Genomic DNA, 21,745 nt, shown 5'->3' with positions numbered 1-21,745 from the left:
GCTTTATATACCTGTGTGTTTATATCTACAATACACGTTAAAAGTGTTCGCTTGCAGAATCCGAGTGCTAATAGAACGTAAAGGAAAACTTTGATGCAACTTGGTAGTATCCTTATAAATTCAATAAATTTTATTAAACAATTATTATACAGAGTGGACCATGCAATTATTAGCGCATTCACGAAAAAATGTCAAAAGAGAAAGATAACTTGGGTCAGAAGATTGGCTGCATTTAGTTGGAGATACAGACGTATTGCATACCCCACTCTGAACATTGAAGTTGCGTATTTGCTCAACATTTTAGCGAACGATCGAAGGAGCAGAAGTTCGTTACTTTATTTATATTTTTCACCTTTCATCGAAAGAATCGTCGAGGTATGGACCTTCTCCGTTCCCCTTGGCCGATTTTGTCCGGCGATCGAAGAAACCACGAGTATGCCCTTGCGAAATTCTCGGCCCGCGGGTTCGCGTTACACTTTATTATCGCTTCTCGTCTCTGTTCCGCGATGCAGCTTCGATGCCGCCTCCTCGGCCATGCTCCGTGCTCTCGGTCTGCTCCAGAAACCTACTTTTTCGAGTCAGCGGTGGCAATGCCAGCCTCCGTTTTCTCGGTTATCTTTCTCGCGTGTCACGAGCTCTCTGTTACGTGAACCGACTTATTGCTTTTGCATTCAACCAGTAACCATAATATTTTCATCGTTATCGATTCACCGAGATATCGCAAATTAGTTATTTCAATCGTCTTGTCGCGGTTTCGAAAACATCTCGATTACATGTAACCTACTCCAGGAGGGTCCATTCAATTTCCAATGAAATATTTCGAAATTTATCCTACTGCTGTCGATGTAACGCGATCCATTCAAGTTGGTCGGTGTAAGAACAGATGAAGAGAGATTCTTTTCGATTCGTCCTGTTCCCCGTTGCAAAGACAGCAAGTAGGCCAGGCTTGAATCTCGCGCTGCTTTTGTCTCGCAGCCGCTCCTACTCGCTATTTCTGGACTCGACCAATCTTTTTTCTTTATTCCTCTTCCTTTGCGACGACCCCGTCAACCTTTGAGATTCGCAACCCCCAGAAATTCGCCAAGACCAACTTAAGGAGGCCACGTATCTCCAAAGTGCCCGGGCCAATTTGGGAAATGGAATTAGGCACGCGAATGTGCCGCGGTGAAATTCTTTTAGTCGAAAGAATTTTATTTTCACCGGTTAGAAGAGAATCTTTTTCGATTTCTCATCGGTCCGATAAGCGTTACGCAAACGCGGCTTTCATTCTGTTTCGTGTAACCGATGTAACGCGGTCGTTACCGTTATTTGGACCAACAATGTCAACCGATTCGTCTCTTTAACGCCGGGGAAATGTGGTACATTGAACGGTACCATTCGAGCGGATGCCATTCGATGGAACTGCACTCGCTGCTGTTATTCGAAACCTCTTTCAGTTAATTTCTGTTGCTGATATAATTTCCAACGCGATAGAATTATATTATCGTCGTCTTTTTTTATCAAATAGTATTATTTTCGATTGAAACGATTAGAATTGTTTAAAAAAAAAAAATCCGGTCGAGAATTAGAAGAGAAACAATTTTATAGTTGGTACATGCACGTGCATACAAACGCACGTTTACATGGTTAATGAGAGAAAAATATTGCGTTACGATCTTGCACAATGTTGAAACGAGCTGATACGCGCAAAACGTGAACCTCCCGTAATGAATCTTTGCTCCTATAAATAGGCATGTATCAAACTGTCCGTATCCCGCGACACACTTTAACCAACACCGTTGGAATCGTCTGAGAAAGCAGAGAGGATTCGCTGCAATGTTGTTTCGTTGAGAAATTACCATTGTTATTGTTTGTTCATCGATGATATCATCGTGTTTTATTTTTCATTTTTCTCTCTACATTTCTTACTTCGTTTTAATTACGCGTTTTATTACAACACGTGATAAGTATTAATAGATAGGTGATTCAAACATAGAATAGATTTCTTTCAAATAAATATAAGATTTATTGCTAAGTACTCTTACAGTTACACAATGGTAAAGAAAGTTTGAAAAGCATCGCAATTGTTAATAAGATAGAAAAAAAGATAATAAAAGAACGAAAGATGAATTCGTATATTTAAATAGACGAGCGCAGCGCGGCGTGGGTGATTCGGCTCGATTCGGCACGATTCGGCTTGATTCGGTTGGTCTCGGTCTGCGCCGGCGCTTATGTAACAGTCGTGCGTCCAATACACGTGCTCGCGACCACGTGGACACCGGTCACGTTATGCTGGCCGATATCTCTGAAAATGGAATTATTCTTACGTAGTAGTTTAACCGCGTAACAAACAGAACCTGTCGATCCCGAATCCACGATGACTAACACGTGAAGATCATTTTTGGATCTGTCCGACACAGGAATACAAACGATTTTTATTTAGCATCATCCGTGGCCAATTTTCTCTTCTTTTCTATTTTTTTCTTTTTTTTTTCATTTTCATCTGTTTCTATGTTCCCTATTTTTACATCGCTTTAACGATGACATAATAACATTGGTTTCAGTGGGAAATCATTTTTAACGCGTTCGTTAGTAGCTAGGCACGTGTGTAGTTAGGTAGGTTGAAAATCTAATTAGCTAATTTCCAAATCGAACCTTCCCAATTAGGGATGAAGTTTCACGAAGAGCATCGAACCTTTGACGTGGATCTAATTGAACAAGTTGAAACGGTAATGGCAACATCGAACGAGATGTCGAAACGAGATCGAAATGCTGGTGTTCGATTGCGTTCACAGCAAGCGAATAAGGGGCAAAGGAATGATATATTACACGGCGCAACTAAGACGATAATTATATGCTGGACGCGTTGCCATTATCTAACCGCAGACTACACTCCCACCTAGATTCCAAACAATGTGACTGGACGGGGACCTTTAACAGAGTTATCTTGCCCAACGCAGCTGCTCGAGCGTGTCGTAACCGACGACGGTGCAACGAGCTAAATTGTCGTTAACGGTAAATTATGATGGCAAGAAGTATTCAACTTGAGTCTGTATACGTTGTTCGGGGATCTAGAATCGATTTGTTGTCCTCGATGGATCGTTCGTAGAATTTGAAAAACACTCGCTAACCAGACGTTATTACTTTACTCGAATCGGCAGGTATTTACCTTTGCGAGTCGATGCGAATAATTTTCAGGCAATTCACTAGGATTCTAGGAGAATTATTAAAATAGCGTTGGTTTTTGAAATTCAATCTTGTTTCGGGCGCGTGTATTTCAAGACACGCGTTAAAAAGCACCTTTATTCACCTTGATTCTGTTAATTATTAATTGAAGATCTAATCACTATTTGAAAAATGATGTCATACAAAGTATTTCGTTTTAAATGATTTCCTTTATTATTAGCGTTACATTATATTGTTTTTAACCACGCTGTTTTGTTTTGTATTCTTGCTTATAGCTAACATTCTACACATACTAATAGTCTCATAAAACCATGAGGATGCTTTAAGATACGTGTTATAGGTATAAAATCATTGATATCGCGTCGTAGTGTATAAAACATGATAAAACAAGTGAACGAATATCGACGTATAAATGGTTACACAGCAGTGGGAGTAATAAATAAACAAGTTATTATATAATTTACGAGCAAATGAACGAGAGAATGGATGAAATTGGATTTAAGCTCTCGTTTTACGACGTTTCTTGCTTGTCACGTAATTGCAACATTCTTCGCCAGTGCTGGAGGATTCCGAGCAATCGCATTCGGAACACGTGCACGGTGACGACGAACGTCCTGTAACGACACAAATAATCATCGCCAGTCGATAAAATCGAATTTTTAGTCTCGAAGTTATAAATAATTTGAAGAAAAAGTACTCACCCTTGCGACGAGACGTCTTCTTCTTCGACGGCCTCGAACCGCAAGCTTTCTTCGTTGATCGCGACGACCGTGAATTTCGATTTTTCGCTTTTCCTTTGCCTTTTCGCCTTTGAGGCGTGCTATCGAAACAATCGCACCCTGAACATGCACAGCTATCAGAGTAGTCTGATGTGAAAGAGGATTCAGAAGTACTGGAATACGAGCTACTGCTCGTACTTTCTGAACGACGTCTACCACCCCCGCAACAAAACGATTTCCTGGTCGTTTTCTTCGTGGTTGATTTCCTGCAACTTTATAATTACTCGTTTTTCTTGAACTCGTTTAAATTTGTAACTGTCAGATGAACATAAACAGCGAAGGCGTTTGTTGATGAACTTTTTCCGTATAGAAGGACGATCGAACGAAACGCGTGAACGTTACAATAGAAGAATTTTAAGAAAAACCTTGTGAAAATGATATGTTTCTCACCTCATTTTGTTAGGATTCTTTAACTGTAGCTGTGTTTGCTTTCGAAATTCAATGGCAGGTTGAAATTCTTTCTCGTGGAAGTATTTATTTCACTTTCTTTTTTATTGTCCACGTGAACTATTTTCATTTAACACTGTAATTAATTGAATATCACCGTAATGTTCGTACAGATTCAATCACAGAGAAAGATTTCAACAGTCGCCAACGTTCTCTTCTTTGGTTCAGACGCGAATGTTTCCCGTGACAAATAGTTCGCTCTTACTTATATACACAACATTCGCCTTTTCAAAATTTGTTTACCCGTTTGAAGTACGTTTGGAGTCGGAGTCAAACTCCAAACGTATGCTACGTATATACGTTACAAAAAAACAATAATCATGCATAAATGATTAACAATGATTAACCGAAATTTTAGTTCTATGTATGTACTATTATAGTACGAAAGCAAATAATGAAATTCGAAATAGTTTCCAACGTAATCAAGCTTGAGGTGTTTCCACGCCGGTAAGATAGAAATTGATCTTCTTTCAAACTGTTTTCCCATCTATCGAATTTACAATCTGCTTACTTTGTCCTTTGTTCTATTATCGAGAATTGTTATTAGATAAATAATTGAAAGTCGCAGGTTAATTGCTCGTGACGATTCGAGCTGAAGTCGCGACTTTAAATGAAAAGGTGCAGACCAGATTGCAGACCTTGTTATGCAAGTCGAATGTTGACGCAATTCTGATCTAATCTGAGCGCGATCGTGGTGCCGATCCTTGGGAAAACTTGAATTGCACGCTTTATTTATTAGCTGTATCAGAAGAAATCGAAAGGGCGCCATTAGTAGAGTAACGTTAACCCTTGAGACTCGAAAATTACATCACATTATTAACATAGTAGAAAAATCGTCGGCTATTTAGAGTTAACAAACATAATATTATTCCCTTTCTTTCTGTTCTCTCTTAATTGAGGCGTGAGGCAATCAAGTGGACGAAATTCGATAATCCTACCACGAATAGTCGTAAAGAAAAAGGGGGAGCGAAATAGTAAGATTAATTTTGCTCGGATAGTCGAGGGGTGGTTCGGACTCCTCAAGGCACGTAAACGAGGGTGCTGTAGCTTTATGGCACCCCGTGGAACAGGGTTGCAACGTGACTCAGCAACTGGAATGACGTAAGAAAACGGGGAATCGTAAGAGGGCAGAGAACCCTAATCTCTTCCTATCTCGAGCTGTACACCGATCGGGGGATACACCCTTGAAATCAATTCACCCTCTTCTTGTATTCCCTTACATCTATAAGCGAAGAGGGAAATACTTCTGTATTCATTTGTTACGGTACAATTGTTTATTATATAAATGTTTACAAAACTAAAGTTTATTTGAATAGAAAAATAGGAATGCACAAAGAACTATATACTAGGCTATTTTACCTTTTGACCGTGACGCGGTGTAAAATGAATTTGCTAGCAGTTTTAATTTAATCGCTTCAGTTATCAATGCGACTCGATGTCCCAGCGGTGATTGAACTGCTTGAAAATTCACAGGACAGAGTATTGAATGCCCATATCGGTAATTATAATCGAAAGCATCGCGTCGCGACGGCCATTCACGCTGTCATCGACAGACGCCACCGCTTTGTCTAGCGTTTCGACGTCGACTCGTCTGACAGATTGAAGATCGATGCGACAATAGAGGTCTTGCATCGTATATTTCCATTGTCTCGTTAATCTGTCTCGTTAACTCAATTCTACCTGCTCTCGAACGGTGATTTCTTCTCTGTTTCACGAATCGTTTTAACAGCAGTTGCAAATTGTCACGGTACATTATTTGGTATCATTTCGACGCCAGGTTTTTCTGTTTTTCGATAATTCAATCTGTTCCATTATTATATCGATTCATCGATCACTGTATCGGGCTTGGAAAAATTTATTCTCATGTACGACAAATTATTTGTAGACGATGCTAAGAGGGCTCAATTTGTTAAAATTACACAATTTATAACTCGAGATGCAAATTATTAATTAGTATATTATAGCTACTATATTATTATTAAATAATTAATACGATAAACCTTAATTTTATCATATTACATGTGCGCTTGGAGAACAGTATCGATAGTGCCATCTAGTAGCAACATTGATAAGTTTTCATATACGTGGTAAGATTTATTTACCATCTAATACCACATTTAAAAAAATTATCATATAATCATAAATATTAACAATAACATAACGTTAAAAACATCTAATATTAAATATTAAAAATTATGTAACATTTTACTTCATCATTGCAAATTCGTAAACTGTATGCTTAGGAGTGGAACGAAAGGGTTACATGGGTTGTTGTCGAACAACCCTACAACGTACCTTACCAAGTGTAACGAACCCACATAGAGTTTCGATCGTCCATTTATGTATTGTGCCATTCACTTTCGTTTGGTCGGGGTGGTTGGACGAAGTATCGTGCGACGGGGTGGCAAAGGGTGCTCGAAGAGGGTTGCGCAGCCGCGATGACCGTTGTCCAGCAGGTAGATCGCGGGTTATCCTTCACTTGGTCGCACCTGCACGAGCGCTAGAGAAAAAAAGTCGAAGTCGAAGGGGTTGCGACCGTCGTTGAAGCCGGTGATTAAAACAACAGGCAAAATAAGGGGTTCACGTGTCGCGAACGGGGAGTTCAGTGAGTATCTCTTTTTCATCCCCCCTGGATTCGGGGATGTTTGTTGTTTTGAAATCGAAAGAGCCGGGGTCGATGAACGAGGAGAAACTTGACGAAGGAAACAACCTTTGTTTCTTTCATTTTTAAAGAAAAATAGTTTTATTATTCTTTAATCATTTTCTTTATCATTTGTATATTTATTATCCTTTTATTACTGGCACAAAATTTGAATTTTTAAATTCTTATTAATCATTATTAATCAATTCACTCTTTGTTTACAAGTAAAGTTTCTAACAAAGAGTTTTCATAGAATTTTTCGTAGAATTTTAATGGAAGTCCGAAGTATAATCAATTCATGAGAAGTAAAGTTCATCGTTGTGTCAATTTACGGAAACTTAATGGGAGAAAGGATTTGATCGATAAATTCGAACGATTTTCTGTAGCGGTAAGAGCTCGTTAAAAATTTATCTTTCGACATTTATGAACACTTTCTTGTCCTTACACAGACAACATGTACGATGTGTATTATAATCCAGTCTAAAGCAAATCATTCTCCTCGTTTAAGTCTATTTCGAAGCTAAAGATAGCTTTAAAGTGGTTTTCTAAAATAATCGTTTCAAAGAAGTTGTCGCGGCAATGCGAATAATAAAGTCGCGTGTACGTAGAGTCGCACTTGAATCGATACAAAGATTATTATGTTCGGGTGGTATCCGTGCTTAATATAGCAGCTAGTTTTCTTTAACGCGTCAACCGAGTCGCTACAAAAGTGTCCGTTATAATTTCGCGATATTTTCACGCGAACGCAATAGAATATTAATTAACAACAGCGAAAGATCAAGGGGGGTTGAAACGTAAGTTGGTAGGCCGCAACAAGTCGACCGTGTTCGAGGTCGTTCATTTGATCCTGGCATTGGCACTAGTCTCTAGAGAGGCGTGTATTATTCAAACCACGATAATCAATGAAATCTTATGGATTAGGTTGACCCAAGTTTCCATTTCCTCGATGGCGACCGTATTACACTTAATCGGTGGCTACCCGCTCGAATAGTAGTGCATGGTTAAACTCGTGTCAAAGAAGAATGTTTGCGCGTTTTGCGAACGCGCTCAGGCGGTCTTTGCCAAAATGTGGCGGTTTCAAAATTCCAGGAATGGAGAAGCCCGACTCCTCCATGGGGGACGAGAGCAACATCGAACTCGAGGACAGAGATCCTAACAGCCTGAACACCCACCTACAGGTACTTTTAAAATGTTAAAAGTGAAAATATATGTTCTATTTATAAAAGCAGTGATCTTGACATTTGAAGAAGAAAAAAGGATAATATAGTAACATTAATACATGGTTATTGAACATGTCTTTCAATTCCGAAAGTAGATCACTGAAACAAACACACATATATACGATAGGTGATGTGGGACGATGTGATCGGAGAACCGGAAGGTATACGGAGTCCAGAGTGCGCGTGGCGTCTCAGCGGCCACTGCTTCCGGTTGTCCAGAAGTTGCTGTTACGTGTTGCTTTCCGTTCTTGTCGCTCCTTTGCTCGCCCTTTGCTTCGGTTTCACGTTCGCCTGTCTCGCGTTTCAGGTGAGAATATGGGAAATAGTAAAATTCTACATCGCACAGTTGCACCCTAGGATCTTTTATCCATTCACAGGTTTTTAATAATTTTCTTGCACCGTATCTTGCACAAAGCTTCAAATATGGAACGTATCAGTATTGAATATATAATACATTGATTTTCAAGATAAATTAATAAACGAAACATTGCAGCACATATGGTGTGTAGCACCCTGTCTCCGCGTCTGGAAGATCACTTTTGCAGCGACGAGAAATTTTTTCACCGCGGTGACCCAAGCCATCATACGACCTATTATGGATTCATTTGGCTATCTGTTTCACAACATTCGCGTGTCGAATCAGAAGCTACCTGACGGTCCTGCGGAGAAGGACGACATCCTCGTGGTGTAAAATAATTAACAAAGTGCCTTTCGACGATCAGCATTGAAATACTTTCTCCTTTTGTCTTCGTTAGACGCAGGAATCTCGTACTGAACGTTTCTGCAACTCTAACTATTAATAGTGACAGATACTCGTTAATCCTCGGTGATCATTGAAAGAAGCATATGACTATATCAATTGTTATAACGTTTTGTAAATAAAAGTTGTATCGGTGCAAACTTGTCGTCGAGAAGCTCAGGAGAGATTCATTTAATTATTTAATTAAATATTACTGAACAATAAATACAAATTTCCCGCCAGTCGCTCGATCAAACAGGGATCCTCATCTCTATCAACGTCGACGCTCTTTCGTAATCAAATGTTATTTAAGTAGAAAGCATACTGATAAAGAATGAACGAAAAGAAACGAGCAAAAAGAGGATATACTTTTTTCGAGCACAGCTCTGATAAGTGACGCCTTCCATAGATCAACCAGCCAGTTTTTTACTGGCTGTGAAGATGGCCGCGCTCACGCGAAAGATTTTATCACGATGTGATCGATTCCAGTATGGAATTTCATTTAGAAGTATCCTTTTGTTATAGTATACGAATGCGATCACAGCTTGAAAGGGAAGAATTTTTAATCCTTGTTTTCTGTTCGATTAGGAAGTGTATTTCTTTTCCTTCTACGGTTAGGAATTTTCTTTTTGGAGCTGTAAGTTTCCATCTCCTTGAACTATATTATTCTTAATCGGCCTTTTCAATTGTCAGATATCTCATTTTCACCTTCACTCGCAGGAAAGCGTAAGTGTTTTTTTTTCGATTTATTTATTGACTTTTGGGCAATCACACCTACTTCGGTTGGCTAGGAACTTTTCAGTCTGTCTTCAGGTGGCAGCACTTACAAAGTGTCGTTTAAAGCGGGAATTTCAATTCGAATATGTATTTTAATAAACTCGAAAGCCCTGAAATTTAACTTGATAAGACTCAAAGATGAAATCTCCCTGATAAACAGCCACCTTCAACTGGCAAGATCCATTTGATCACGAGTCCCAGCTGACACAGGATGAGGTCTTGATCAGGGATCAATTCCGAACGTACTGTCGCGAGAAATTGTTGCCACGTGTGGTGGAAGCTAATCGCAAGGAGATCTTTCACAAGGAAATCATGAGGGAGATGGGTCAGTTGGGTATCCTGGGGTGCACCATGAAGGGTTACGGTGCTGCTGGTGTCTCCTCCGTGGCATACGGACTCCTGGCCAAGGAAATTGAGTACGTGGACAGTGGGTACAGGTCTGCACTGTCGGTTCAATCCTCTCTGGTAGCAGGTGCCATCTACGATCACGGGGACGAGTCGCAGAAGCAGCGATTCCTTCCGAAACTGAGTACGTTTCAGGAGCAGAATCGATGATTTCCTTGGTCATGATGATCCTAATATTCTTTTAGTCTCTGGGGAACTGATCGGTTGTTTCGGACTGACCGAGCCCAATCATGGCAGCGATCCTGGATCAATGGAGACCAAAGCTACTTACGATTCAGGGAAGAAGGTTTACAGGTTGAATGGGAGCAAAACATGGTTAGTTCACTATTGCTGTTTAAGAAAGAATGATCTGTAAGCGAAGACTCGAAAGTATCGTTACACGATTGATCCTCTGAGCCAGGATCACTAATGCACCAGTCGCTGACGTGCTGATCGTGTGGGCCAAGTGCGAGGACAATGTGATCCGAGGATTCATCATCGAAAGGAAAGGCAACGAGAGCCGACTGTCCACGCCAAAGATAGAAGGCAAGTTCTCGCTGAGGGCCTCCGTCACTGGCATGATCCTGATGGACAACGTGGAGGTGCCCAAGGAGAACCTACTACCAAACGTTCAAGGTCTCAAAGTAAGGCCTATCGATGTGGTTCTTGGTGATCGTAGATGATTACCCTTTTCTATTATCCCACCATAGCCCAATGGCATTCCCATTTCAACTCCAGAAACTGACAACAAGTATAAAAGAAACTTCAACGATCAGCTCACCTGCTAAAAAGAATCGTCTGTAATGTAGGGTCCGTTCACCTGCTTGAACAACGCTCGATATGGGATCGCGTGGGGTGCACTGGGTGCTGCTGAGGCTTGTTTGACCACGGCCAGGTCGTATGCCCTGGATAGGAAGCAATTTAACAGGCCGTTAGCGGCCAATCAATTAGTGCAGAAGAAGTTGGCTGACATGATGTGCGACATCGCGATCGGTCTTCAGGTCTGCTTGAGAGTAGGCAGGCTGAAGGACGAGGGCAGGTACGACAGGAATGCTTAGGATACTGATTTCTCTTATGTCAGCACATGTAGATAGATGTCTAATTTATTCAGCTTGCACGAGTACTGGTAATTTGAAACTAGGGACACTTGAAAGCTATCCAAGAACTGTCGACAGGTGACTGGAGCTGTTCTTAGGAAAAGAGTTGAAATTAAAGCTTCCTTGACATGATTTAGAATGAGTTTCGGATGACAAAGGCACACGGTCCTTTGAGTTGTTGGAAATTTCTTTCCATAAACAAATTATTTGTCTGCTAGGGCTACACCAGAGATGATTTCTATAATAAAGAAGAACTCAGCCATGAAGGCTCTTGAAATCGCAAGGACAGCCAGGGACATGTTGGGTGGCAATGGGATTTCAGACGAGTATCATATTATTAGACATATGATGAATCTAGAGAGCGTAATTACTTACGAAGGTACATACAAATACCTCTGGATATAATGAACAAAATATTGTATAAATACTCTCTGCTATAGGTACAAACGACATCCACAGTTTGATACTGGGCAGAGCCATTACTGGCATACAGGCATTCTCTGCATAGACAAGGGTTAATTTTTAAAAACGGAAAGGTAACGTCCCTTAGACGATTTATTTTATATACATTTGTATATTATTTTAATAAAACAAGCAAAACGTTTTTTCTTTAAACGTCAAAGTTGAGGAAAATTTGAGAAGGTAAAGGATTGAAAAAGAAGAGAACGAGAATCGAACGTCTAATAAATGATAAGACGACCAACCATTGTTCCTCAAGTTTATTTGATTCTTTCTTTTTGATATTAATTGTGAGCTTCCGCGGGTAACCCTTTCGCTTCAACCCCTTCCAACGAAGGCATCCTCATTGTTATAATTTCACCTAGATTTTGCTTCAAATTAAATTTTATTAACAAAATAAAACGTTAAAAAAAAAGAAGACGTATTGGGAAACAGAATACAGCTGCTAATTATTACCGAAAATTCGAAAAAAACGCGCGTCTCGATTCGAAGAATGAGAAAACAATAGAAAATACTTGGAATATTTTAATATTTCACTATTTTTCTTCTTTGTTCATGTTGAAAATCATGAAAAACCAGGTCCGTTCAACAAAGGGCGTTGCACAACACAAGCGACTCGGATTAATCATAAATAAATTAAGTTTAATTGCTAAGTAATAAAACGTTAATTACATATGTCAATGATAATTAATTTAAGTACAACACACGTCTCGTGCAAAAGTGTAAAGAAGTTTCTTTTTCGTGCTACACTCAATTACCATTTTTTTTTTGTGATTTTTTTTTTAAATACTTTTTTTCTGTTTGGTTTGTTGTTTGGTTTGGTTTTGCCTCTCGTCGACGATAAACACTCGCCACTTTTTATTTCCTTTGTGTACTCGTGTGTGTCAATCGTGTATTTGTGTCTGTTTTTTTTTCCTGTCTCGTTCTCAAATTTCTTTTTTAAATGGTTCTCGACTACAATAAGCTCTTGGTAAAACGTAGTAACATCGTAGTTTACAATAGTTTACAATCTCCCTCCGACGGTTTCCCGATCTCGCCGCAAAAAAATTTGTGTGTCTATTACATGATTACACGCTCGAATCGAATTTCCCGCACCTTTTCGAAATCGTTCTTTTTTTTCTTTTCGTAGCTCAACAAATACAAAATTGTTACTCGAATTTTCGCGTTGAATTTGAAGCTCTTCGAAGATCGATCGTTGATCGATCGATCGACGAGCGGACGCTAACAAACTGGTCACTTACAAGAAAAAACTAGCCACTCGTCGATCTCTCGAACGATCGATACATCTCGATAGGGATATCTCGATTCGAACGTTCACAATTGTCTCTCTCATTCGCTCGAATCATTCTCTCCCTCCCTCATCACGCTTTATCTCTCGCGAAAACAACGACACAGCTCTCTTTCTCTCGCTCTTTCATTCATACTTTGAGTGTCTCTCTGTGTGTACGTCTGTTTCTTTAGTATCTGTGTGTCATTCACTAATGAATACGTAAGTGTAAACAATAAATAATGCTTCTTTATTTCTTCTTTACTCGCGTTTAATCTATGATCCTTTGGTATGTCCACGCGAAGATCGATCGATCGATCTCCGGTTCGTCCTCTTCGGTTCAGCGAGAGGAATTAAAAAGGAAACGACGCCGCTAAACCGAGGGATCGAATTCGTTTTCTCGATCCGCTCGTTCCAGCTGAACCCTTCAATTCATTTTATTTTTCTCCATCATTTTCACGCGAAAATCGCATCTCCGTTTACGCTCGTTTCCACTCTCGCGCGTTTCTACGAAGCGCAGCAACTCGCGTTTTCTCTTTAAATTCTAAAAAGGAGCCTTTCTTTCACGTGAAAATCCATCTTTTTCTCTCACTCTCTCTCCCTCTTTCTTTATCCTGTTTGCCGTTTCGAAAGAGAGAACACCTTTCGTTCAGTGTCGGTTTTTCACATCGCGTTTACATAAACATCAATGGATGCCGTCACGATCACTACCCTCCTCGTATTATAATAAATATAATAATGTATACTTGCTTTTGCACTTGTATTTTACATTATTTCATCTCTGATTAACTAATCGATACCTTATTGTCGTACGAACCGTTCGCTTGTTCTTCTACCGTCCTTCGATTCTTCTCTAAACCACCCCCGCACGCGCGTTGCTGTTCCATTGCTTATTCCGCTTGATATTTCGTTTCAAGATCACTTGGACCCGATTGACGGATTGTTTTTAGTGTAAGGTCGATTAGCAGACCTCGGGCTATCGACGCTGCATCCCCGGGGGTCGGGGGTCTTTGCTCTGCGATTTTGTCCCCACTCAGTTGTGAAGATTTGAAGAATTTAATTATTCTTATTCAGAGGGTAACGCTGTATTTTCAGTTTTATGATTGAAATTTTAAGAATTGCAAATTGCCTGTGGTTGAATAGAATACAGAGTGAATTGTGTATGAATGAAACGAGGAGCTTGTGTTGTTTGTAATTATTTATGAGTTAAATGTCTCTAACACTGAGGTTTATTTGAATAAAAATAAGAAGTGTAAGTACATCAATTTAAATTTTGAGTGTTTGACAATGAGTTGAACGAAATCATGACAAAGGAAAGAAACAAACATCGGTCAACGAAAATGAGTAATCGAATCGAGAGCAAAAAGCAACCCCCTGCTAAATCACCCTTCCCACATACACGTGCTACACGATAACATTCGTTCAACGTCCATCGACCACCCTCGTCAAAGACCTAAAACCTTTCACGGTTACACTTGGCCCTCTCTTAAACACCCCACAATACCTTCCGCGATTCCAAATTTTTGTTTCGTTTCTATCGATTTAAAACTCGCGCGGGCAACTCGCGTCGTTGCAATATAAAAAAACGCGTATACACACACGGACCCGAAATAGATTCTCTTAGTCTCTACGGTTGTTTTTTTTTTTACTCCTCTCTTATCGTTATTATTTTCTGTATTTAATATATTTATTTATATATTTATAGATTTTATATTTATAATATGTTCATTCGCCTACGTCTCGAACATACCCCCTTCGTTCATCCCTTAACCAGCTTAAGGTTTCGTTCGTCACGCGCGAAATCACTTTGTCGAGAAAATGAAAATTCACCCTCTAGTTTGTTCTTCTCGTGTTTATCTTCATCTCTGAATCTATCTTGTCGTTTTCCACCTGTCACCCTTCGATTCGAGACGAGGTATCGCACGTGTTACATAAATAGATCATCGAATACTTCTGCTCTTTTTTTTTTCTTCATTAACCCTCTGTTTTATTTGTTTTGAATTTTTGCGCGCATTCTGGCGACGCTAGTTGAAACAACAATCGTCGATCGATCGACTCCGGGATCGATCGACGATCGAACCCCTTAAACCGCTGGGGTTTTTCGCATATATTAAATAGATTACCAACCCCCCCACCCCCTAGCCCGGATCCCCTGACTAACTACCCTTCGCCTGATGCCAGAAAATGGCAATTATATTTATATATTTATATATTTATAATATATATAATATATCATTCATTTATATTTATATTTATATTCATATTTATATATTTATATATTTATATAGTATATATATAATTATATACTATGTCCTTGCTTTACGTTTTAGCGGGTTCTGTTTGCTCGCGCGTGTAACATAGCGTGTGTGTGTGTGTCCTTCGGTTCCCCATCTTTTCCATCCCCCCCAAGAAACCCACCCGTTTGGAATTTGAATTTTTCTTCTTTCCTTTAACGTTTCATCAACGATACGTCAGATATCGATGGTCTATTTCGTAAATAGTCTTTCGAAGAAATTGCTCTAATTAATCGCACCCATTTCTCACCCTCTCGTGTCAACAAAGAACGCTTTTACAGTATATATTTCTATAATAATCAATTATATCTCTCGTTACAATGATAAAAATCGCAATAATAATATAAATAATTGTAATAATAATAATAATAGCGACGGAGGTGACAATGGTAATGGTGATGACAATGTTATTCGTAATAATAATAATAATAATAATAATAATAATAACAATCGTGCGCGCAGAATTAAACATATATTTACAAGTTTATCGTACAGAGTTCCCTCATCGCGTCCCTTCATACCCTTTTTATCGTGATTTTCACCACTATTTCCCCTCCTCGAGTCGAATCTTCAGTTTCTGACAATGACAATTCTTTCTCCATTCCGTTTCTACGAAATATTTAAAAAACACTGCGAAGATTTTTCCTTTTCTCCTTGAACGACGATGGTCCATCTTGAAAACTGAATAGAATGACTTTCAATTGAAATTGTATATTGTTTTCTGTGTATTTGGAAGCTGGTTTTACTCGTTTCAGTTCTGAATCTTTACTTTTACTCCAAGTAACGTTAGATTAAATCCTCTAATCATTTGTGTTGTAAAGTTTTATAATTTTTGGTTTGATCTTCTTTCGCAAATTCAAATCTTTGAAACTTCATACCGATATGTATTCCTCCCGAACACTCCACAGATCTTCTCAGCCTGAATTTTCAAAAATCTTCGCAGTGTTCAAGCAAAGTTCCTTCGGCATTTCCAATAGACAAACGTTAGACTTAATCCCGTCGAAAGGCTCGTTCGAAAAGGTCGTAACATAGTAATCTGGTGTCCAACAACGGACGAGGAAACTTCCATGAAAAACTCGACGCTCGAAACCATCAACCTCCCTTTTGTTCGAGAACTTCAACCTCCATTAAAACTCGCACACGCCAACGTTCGTCCACGTATCACCACATCGCGTAACGAACCCGAATCGTGGAACAGCGACGCTTTTCTTATATTTAATTTAAACCGTTATTACAATAATATATGTTTACTTTGTACTATATATGATCTTATAAATCGACGTCCGCGACGCTCGCTTCCGTTTTCTTCTTATTCATTTTTTCCTCTTTCTCTTTCCATATTTTTTGGTACGATGAGTGTTGGCTTCCGCCTTTCAACCCTCCTCCACACCTTAACCCCCCCCCCCCATTTTCTATTTTTAATTAAACGTTCTTTATCCGTTCTATGTATCGGTTTTGTTCTTTCTCGTTTCGTTGCATGCTGACCAAGTCGAAGTATAACGGAAACAACAGAACGTCGAGCGCGAGGAACCGAAAGAACGCGGGATAATTGTGTCTAAATAGAATAGATCTAAAAGTGTTTGTCATTTTCCTTTCATTTCTGCTCGCTATATATGGACGTTTTCAACGAAGGAATGTAGCATCGACTAGTACGGAATCGTTTGTACGCTGAACTCGAACAGGAACCACTTATTCCACCCCCAATTTCAAAGTCAAATAAATTAGTATGAAACAACTGAACAACTCCGTCTATTTATGGAGATTTTCTGTTAAATATTATTCGAACTTATTAAAAGGATAAGCAATATTATAGGAACGTCTATCACAAACTCAACGAACAACCCTTAAAATCTTTCTAAACATCCATAAATCTCAATAACCGATAAGGGTAGAAATTGCAAGGGGTGGAACATTACTCTTGCTCGATTCCAACAAAATCACGGTGGAAAAATAATATCCCTATCGAACGCAAAACTGGCGTTTTTTCCACCAAGGAAATTGGCTCGCGTGCAAGCGGGAAACGCGAAAAGAAGCCTGCTCTTCGAATAACCATGCTCGTTCTTCTCCTCTTCATTCTTAAAAGTCTCTCTCTTTCTTCTTCGTCTTTTCTTCATTTTTAATATGTACAATAGCACAGCACAATTGCGGTACGATATATCGAGTGCGGTTCGCTAAAATCCTCTCATTTATTCTCTTTCTCACGTACCTTTTGTTTCACAGAGTTGGTCATTATTCGAATAAGAGTAACTTATTCGCTGATAATGAGTAATCTTTTATTCGGATAAAAGCTTATTCGATGCAGCGAATAATTTTAGAATAATTATCTAAATATCAAGGGTGTACTTTAAATTACGAGCCAAGTCTAGATCTTGAAAGTTTGCAAATAGATAGATATTGAAAACTGAATTCGGGACGTTTATTAGAATTTTTAGAATTATATTTAATTCACTGTGAGAAAAAAAAGATTAATATTTTCGTTGTCTTTCGACTTTTACCTCTCTTGAAATTTGAAAAGTCCAATTATCGACCCCTTAAGGCTCGTAATTTCCTGAACCCCCTTATCAATATACAAATTTATTCGAATAATACTCAATTCCGTTTTTTCACTCGCCCTCACGCATACCATATTCGATCCTCTTCGTTCGCTCGAACACCGGAAACCACTGATTCTCGCGAACGAACATCCGTTCTGCGCACACCATTTTTCTTAGTCCTCTTCAGCTTTGATTCGCGCAAACCAACGTCCACTCTGATATACAATGTTCGTTTACATACGTAGAATATAATATATCACTTGGCACGTGCACCCTCGACACGATGCCTCTTTGTTTCCTCTTTGTGTGGTGTAGTGTTATGTGTGTGTGTGTAGATTTATCTGTGTAACGTGTGTGTTTAAGAAACGAAGTTGTTCTTTTTTTCGCGTCCTTGTTCAGTTTTCTAAACGGTTTCTTTTTTTTTCTGGGTTAACGACCAACGAGGATACGACGAGTTAAATACACCCTTAGTTTTGGACCATCGATGTTTCACGAGAATTTGTTTGACCCTCAACACCCTTACTTTTAGTTCTCTCTTTTACCCTCTGCCTATAAATTTCTTCTTTTCTTTTTTTTTTATTGAAGTTCTTTGGAAAGTGTTTAAAATGGACGTCGTTGCATTTATTAAAAGCCTGATCAGATCGTTAAGGGCTGGTTTTTTAAAATATGGCACTTAGAATTATCTACATGGTATTCGAACGACTCTTTGAAATATTCTTTGGTATATTTAATTTTATAAAATCCTTGTACTTTTTATATTTAATTTTGTTCATTTTGTGCAACGTTTCAATTTTATTTATCAGAAAGTTCTTCCAAAGAACCCGATGCGTGTCACTCGCAATTTTGACTAGATAAGAAAGAGGGGTGGTTCTTGAAGAGCCACCGTGACACGCGTGGACTAGAAGACGATTGAAAATCTTATTCTAATATGGCAAATTATGGCACCAAGTTACCGGAGAACTTTTGGATTGATTGTTCACTCGAAACATTATTCGAGTTACGTTTACAAGGGTTGAGATAGAATATTTTTAAATCAAACATCGATGGTCTGTGCGATTTGTTCGGACACGATTTCGAGATGTTCAACCTCCCTGTCCTGGAACGTAGTTTTCGTTTATTGCTTTTGTTTGTCAAATTAAGTTTTTTTTCCATTTGATAACCTCGACGACCAGATGGAATCGAAAGTTTCTTTTCCAACGTCGAAAGAAACTGGTACGTTGTTTCGCAGGACGTAGCGAGGCACCGTTGCAATATTCACGAATAAGCCTTTGCTTTCGTTAAAAAATTATCACAGTGACCGTGCTTATCAAACGACGCTCTAAACTCTGGATATAAGATAATTGTACCATCGTATGGTTCTTGCATTGCCTCGCATTCCGCGGATCTTTTAAAAAGTTACAAAATTTTTACCTAGTCGCAGATCTTAGAAATCTCTCCGAATTTTCAATGTGAATTTTGATTCGCACAGTTTAAAAATTTCATTTCTTGTAGGCTTCCAATTATTTTTATTTTTAACGTTTCAAACATTTCACATATAATGATAAACATAAAACAACAAAATCATACGGTTTAGTGAAAATAAATAAAAATCCTTTGGTCCTTTGATCGTTAATAATATCGAACAATTGATAAATAATACATTAATTTATCTGTAATAGTTGAACTAGTTGTTGAAAACAGCGAACAATATCGTAAATAAAATTCCGATTCAAATCGGACCGAAAATCTCCCCCCACCACGTCCTCGAAACGAGCCTCAGGCGAGCGAGATCGGTATTTATTTACATCTTAGATGGAAAGCAACGTTCTCAGTTCAGTGTGCGTGCGTCGTCGATCGACGAAGGTACGAAATCGCGTCCGTACAATAATCGGATTATCCTTTACGAGAAGGGTAAATCTTCTTCGGGTGACTCGTCGTGGTACTCCTCGTGGTCGGACGTGTGTCACAAAACGTCGCTTGGCTGCCGTTGCCCGATACCTATTGTAGGCGATAGCTGTCCCTCTTCGACCGCCACGGTCTTCGGGTCCTCGTCCTTCCATTTGTCCATGGAACGACGTCGAGCGTTCATGAAGAAGTTGCCGACCGTCGTCGGCTCCAGGCCCAACTGCCTGGCGATTGTCACCTGCATCTCCTTCGACGGCCTCTTGGTCTCCTGGAAAAAATCGTCATCACCTGTGAGTAATTATTTTAATTACGAGTGACAGGTTACTCCCTAGATACACCAAATAAATCTGAAACCAATACTATTTAAGAACCCTCGAGTACCTTTTAAATATATGTATGAATTCGATTACGATTTGAAAAGGTTTCCAACAAAAGGAATATTTTCCACAAAGAAACATTCACTGTTCTCTCGGTTAAATTAATATTCATACACCGTCTCCATTTATAATTCCTTTTTCCTCTATTGTGTCTATCTCGTTGTGAGACAAGCTTAATAACCTTCAAAGCGAAGCTGTCGGTTACCGGAAACGACGTTAAGAAAAACGGTGCCCGTTGACGATGCTTACGATGGACAAGGTGGAGGGATAAAAGAGAATGGTAAACAATTTCTTCACATGCGGTAAGCGTTTCAACTGGCACGCTTTCTTCCTACGCAACGTTTCTTAGCCGGCGTAGGTCGATCAATAACGGACGCGAGCCGTACGGTATCGATTGCTCGAAGGAACAATTATTACGAACCGATGCAACCTGGACGCGTGCAACAGAATGCAACCATTAATCCTTTCACCCGCCCCCTGCCCGTCGACAAACACTCGGTCAACGTTTTATAAACACCGTCGCTTCTTTGGCATGTTTTCGATTAGAAAAATGACGGTTCGTTGAATGATAGTTGGTTTTTCAAATGATCCTTTTATAATAGTTACATGGAAGACTGTCGTTTGTACTGTTTTGAAAAAATTTTGAAATATTTTGGAAATTGTAAAAGTGAAGGAACCAAGCGATACTGGGAATAGATGGTAAAAGCGTTAAACTATTTTCACTCGCTAAATTACTAACTGGAAAAGACAGCAGTGTGACATTTGAAGATCCCCGAGAGCGTATTGATATCCTGTCCTGGCTGTAATTCAGCGCGTGTAACGCAACGAAACGAAGGTTGCCGCCTCTGTTCGACGTACAGACATAGAAGCGTATCAATTGTTCGAAATACAGGACACTATCGGCGCGAGGATCGTGATTATTCCTTGACAGCCACTGTGAGGGCTTGTTGAGGATTGCATACGCGTGACGGGGTGAAGGGTGTCATTGAGCATCTCAGAAACGAAGAAAAATCCTTTGCGTTATTTTCTTCGACTTTTATTAACCTTAGAGATTCGATAGTTAGTTCGTCGAGGAAAGGACGATTTTCGTAAAGTACCTATAAGATCGATGAAACTTTGAAGTTCGAATAATCGTTGGGGAAAATGGAAGCGGAATGCGAGAAAGATCGAGCGGATGGCGTTAACTGGGCTAAGGTCAATTCGCAAACTATTTGGCATACTTCCAGAGAACAGACGAATACGCTTCTACTCGCTTTTCCCTTTTTTCATCCCTCTCCGCGCAAACGTCCACGTTAGTTTACGGTTAATCCTGTTATCGCGAATCGTCGATTCATTTTCCTCGCGATCCGGGGGGTGGGTTGTTTTGCGACGAAACGGAACCACTCGAAGGGGTTGCACCGGTTATTATGGTGCATCGATGGAACGCACGCGATCTATGTCGAGGTAATTTAATCGGAACGTTGGTAATTTTGTTAAACGAGAATTCGTTGAGAGCGTCTTCATTAACGCGGACAAAACACGAACCGAGGAGAAAGTTGGAAAAATCAGCAAACTAAAAGTAAGAAATTTTCTCTTTCGTTGGTGAAGTGGAAAAATAATAGGACTAATAATTTTGAAAAGAATCGAACCATGAGTAAAAAGCTTAATAGTAGTGTTTTAAAAGCAAATAAAGGAAACACCA

The 21,745-nt window shown here is 39.4% G+C and overlaps 4 protein-coding genes and 1 long non-coding RNA gene across 12 annotated transcripts in view; 2 read left to right on the top strand and 3 right to left on the bottom strand.

Moving 5' to 3' along the window:
• Positions 1-570, bottom strand: part of LOC117602220 (uncharacterized) — a 28,786-nt gene extending 28,216 nt beyond the window's left edge. For both annotated transcript variants that reach the window (XR_004580914.2, XR_004580913.2), the window contains exon 1: positions 353-570. This is a non-coding gene — a long non-coding RNA (uncharacterized LOC117602220). The remainder of the gene's footprint in view (positions 1-352) is intronic.
• LOC117602215 (caveolin-3) overlaps positions 1-21,745 on the top strand; it is a 176,667-nt gene that overhangs the window by 92,539 nt on the left and 62,383 nt on the right. The window contains exons 1-4 of one of the 5 annotated variants that reach the window (XM_076691582.1): positions 6,847-6,996; positions 8,122-8,210; positions 8,380-8,559; positions 8,746-9,224. The exons of 3 other annotated variants lie outside the window; for them this stretch is intronic. In XM_076691582.1, coding sequence (XP_076547697.1) covers positions 8,124-8,210; positions 8,380-8,559; positions 8,746-8,943 — 465 coding nt within the window. In that variant the 5' untranslated portion in view covers positions 6,847-6,996; positions 8,122-8,123 and the 3' untranslated portion in view covers positions 8,944-9,224. Of the gene's footprint in view, positions 1-6,846; positions 6,997-7,241; positions 8,211-8,379; positions 8,560-8,745; positions 9,225-21,745 lie in introns of those variants that run through there. One more of the 5 variants, XM_034319946.2, reaches the window with a different exon arrangement.
• On the bottom strand, positions 3,365-5,470 carry LOC117602218 (uncharacterized). 2 transcript variants are annotated; one of them, XM_034319950.2, is made up of 3 exons: positions 4,335-5,470; positions 3,867-4,150; positions 3,365-3,779 (listed from the first exon to the last, which is right to left on the bottom strand). In XM_034319950.2, exons 1-3 carry the CDS (start codon positions 4,337-4,339, stop codon positions 3,664-3,666), a joined length of 405 nt encoding a protein of 134 aa, XP_034175841.1. In that variant the 5' UTR covers positions 4,340-5,470; the 3' UTR covers positions 3,365-3,663. The 2 variants fall into 2 exon arrangements, with proteins under 2 accessions (XP_034175841.1, XP_034175840.1); XM_034319949.2 differs by having other exon boundaries at positions 3,867-4,156; positions 4,335-5,466.
• Positions 9,341-12,271, top strand: LOC117602204 (glutaryl-CoA dehydrogenase, mitochondrial). 2 transcript variants are annotated; one of them, XM_034319927.2, is made up of 9 exons: positions 9,341-9,499; positions 9,685-9,717; positions 9,929-10,297; positions 10,359-10,488; positions 10,574-10,796; positions 10,962-11,191; positions 11,468-11,628; positions 11,690-11,785; positions 11,873-12,271. In XM_034319927.2, the coding sequence occupies exons 1-8, from the start codon at positions 9,433-9,435 to the stop codon at positions 11,755-11,757; spliced, it is 1,281 nt and encodes a 426-aa protein (XP_034175818.2). In that variant the 5' UTR covers positions 9,341-9,432; the 3' UTR covers positions 11,758-11,785; positions 11,873-12,271. The 2 variants fall into 2 exon arrangements, with proteins under 2 accessions (XP_034175818.2, XP_034175817.2); XM_034319926.2 differs by lacking the exon at positions 11,873-12,271 and having other exon boundaries at positions 11,690-11,853.
• The window catches only part of LOC117602203 (uncharacterized), a 58,745-nt gene continuing 49,910 nt past the window's right edge, over positions 12,911-21,745 (bottom strand). The window contains exon 5 of the mRNA XM_034319925.2: positions 12,911-19,955. Coding sequence (XP_034175816.2) covers positions 19,746-19,955 — 210 coding nt within the window. The 3' untranslated portion in view covers positions 12,911-19,745. The remainder of the gene's footprint in view (positions 19,956-21,745) is intronic.

This window comes from Osmia lignaria, chromosome 13 (genome assembly GCF_051020975.1).
Source record: "Osmia lignaria lignaria isolate PbOS001 chromosome 13, iyOsmLign1, whole genome shotgun sequence".
NCBI lineage: Eukaryota > Metazoa > Arthropoda > Insecta > Hymenoptera > Megachilidae > Osmia > Osmia lignaria.
Note: the sequence above shows the minus strand (reverse complement) of the source record. Positions and strands in the feature narration are given on the sequence as shown.

Excerpts from the sequence above, each read along its gene's own strand:
- LOC117602204 (XM_034319927.2), top strand. The coding sequence starts at position 9,433 with ATGGCCGCGCTCACGCGAAAGATTTTATCACGATGTGATCGATTCCAG. Across the intron at positions 10,489-10,573 it reads TTGAATGGGAGCAAAACATG|GATCACTAATGCACCAGTCG; the intron begins GTTAGTTCACTA and ends CCTCTGAGCCAG. Across the intron at positions 11,192-11,467 it reads AGGCTGAAGGACGAGGGCAG|GGCTACACCAGAGATGATTT; the intron begins GTACGACAGGAA and ends TTTGTCTGCTAG.
- LOC117602218 (XM_034319949.2), bottom strand. Across the intron at positions 3,780-3,866 it reads GAAGACGTCTCGTCGCAAGG|GACGTTCGTCGTCACCGTGC; the intron begins GTGAGTACTTTT and ends GTGTCGTTACAG.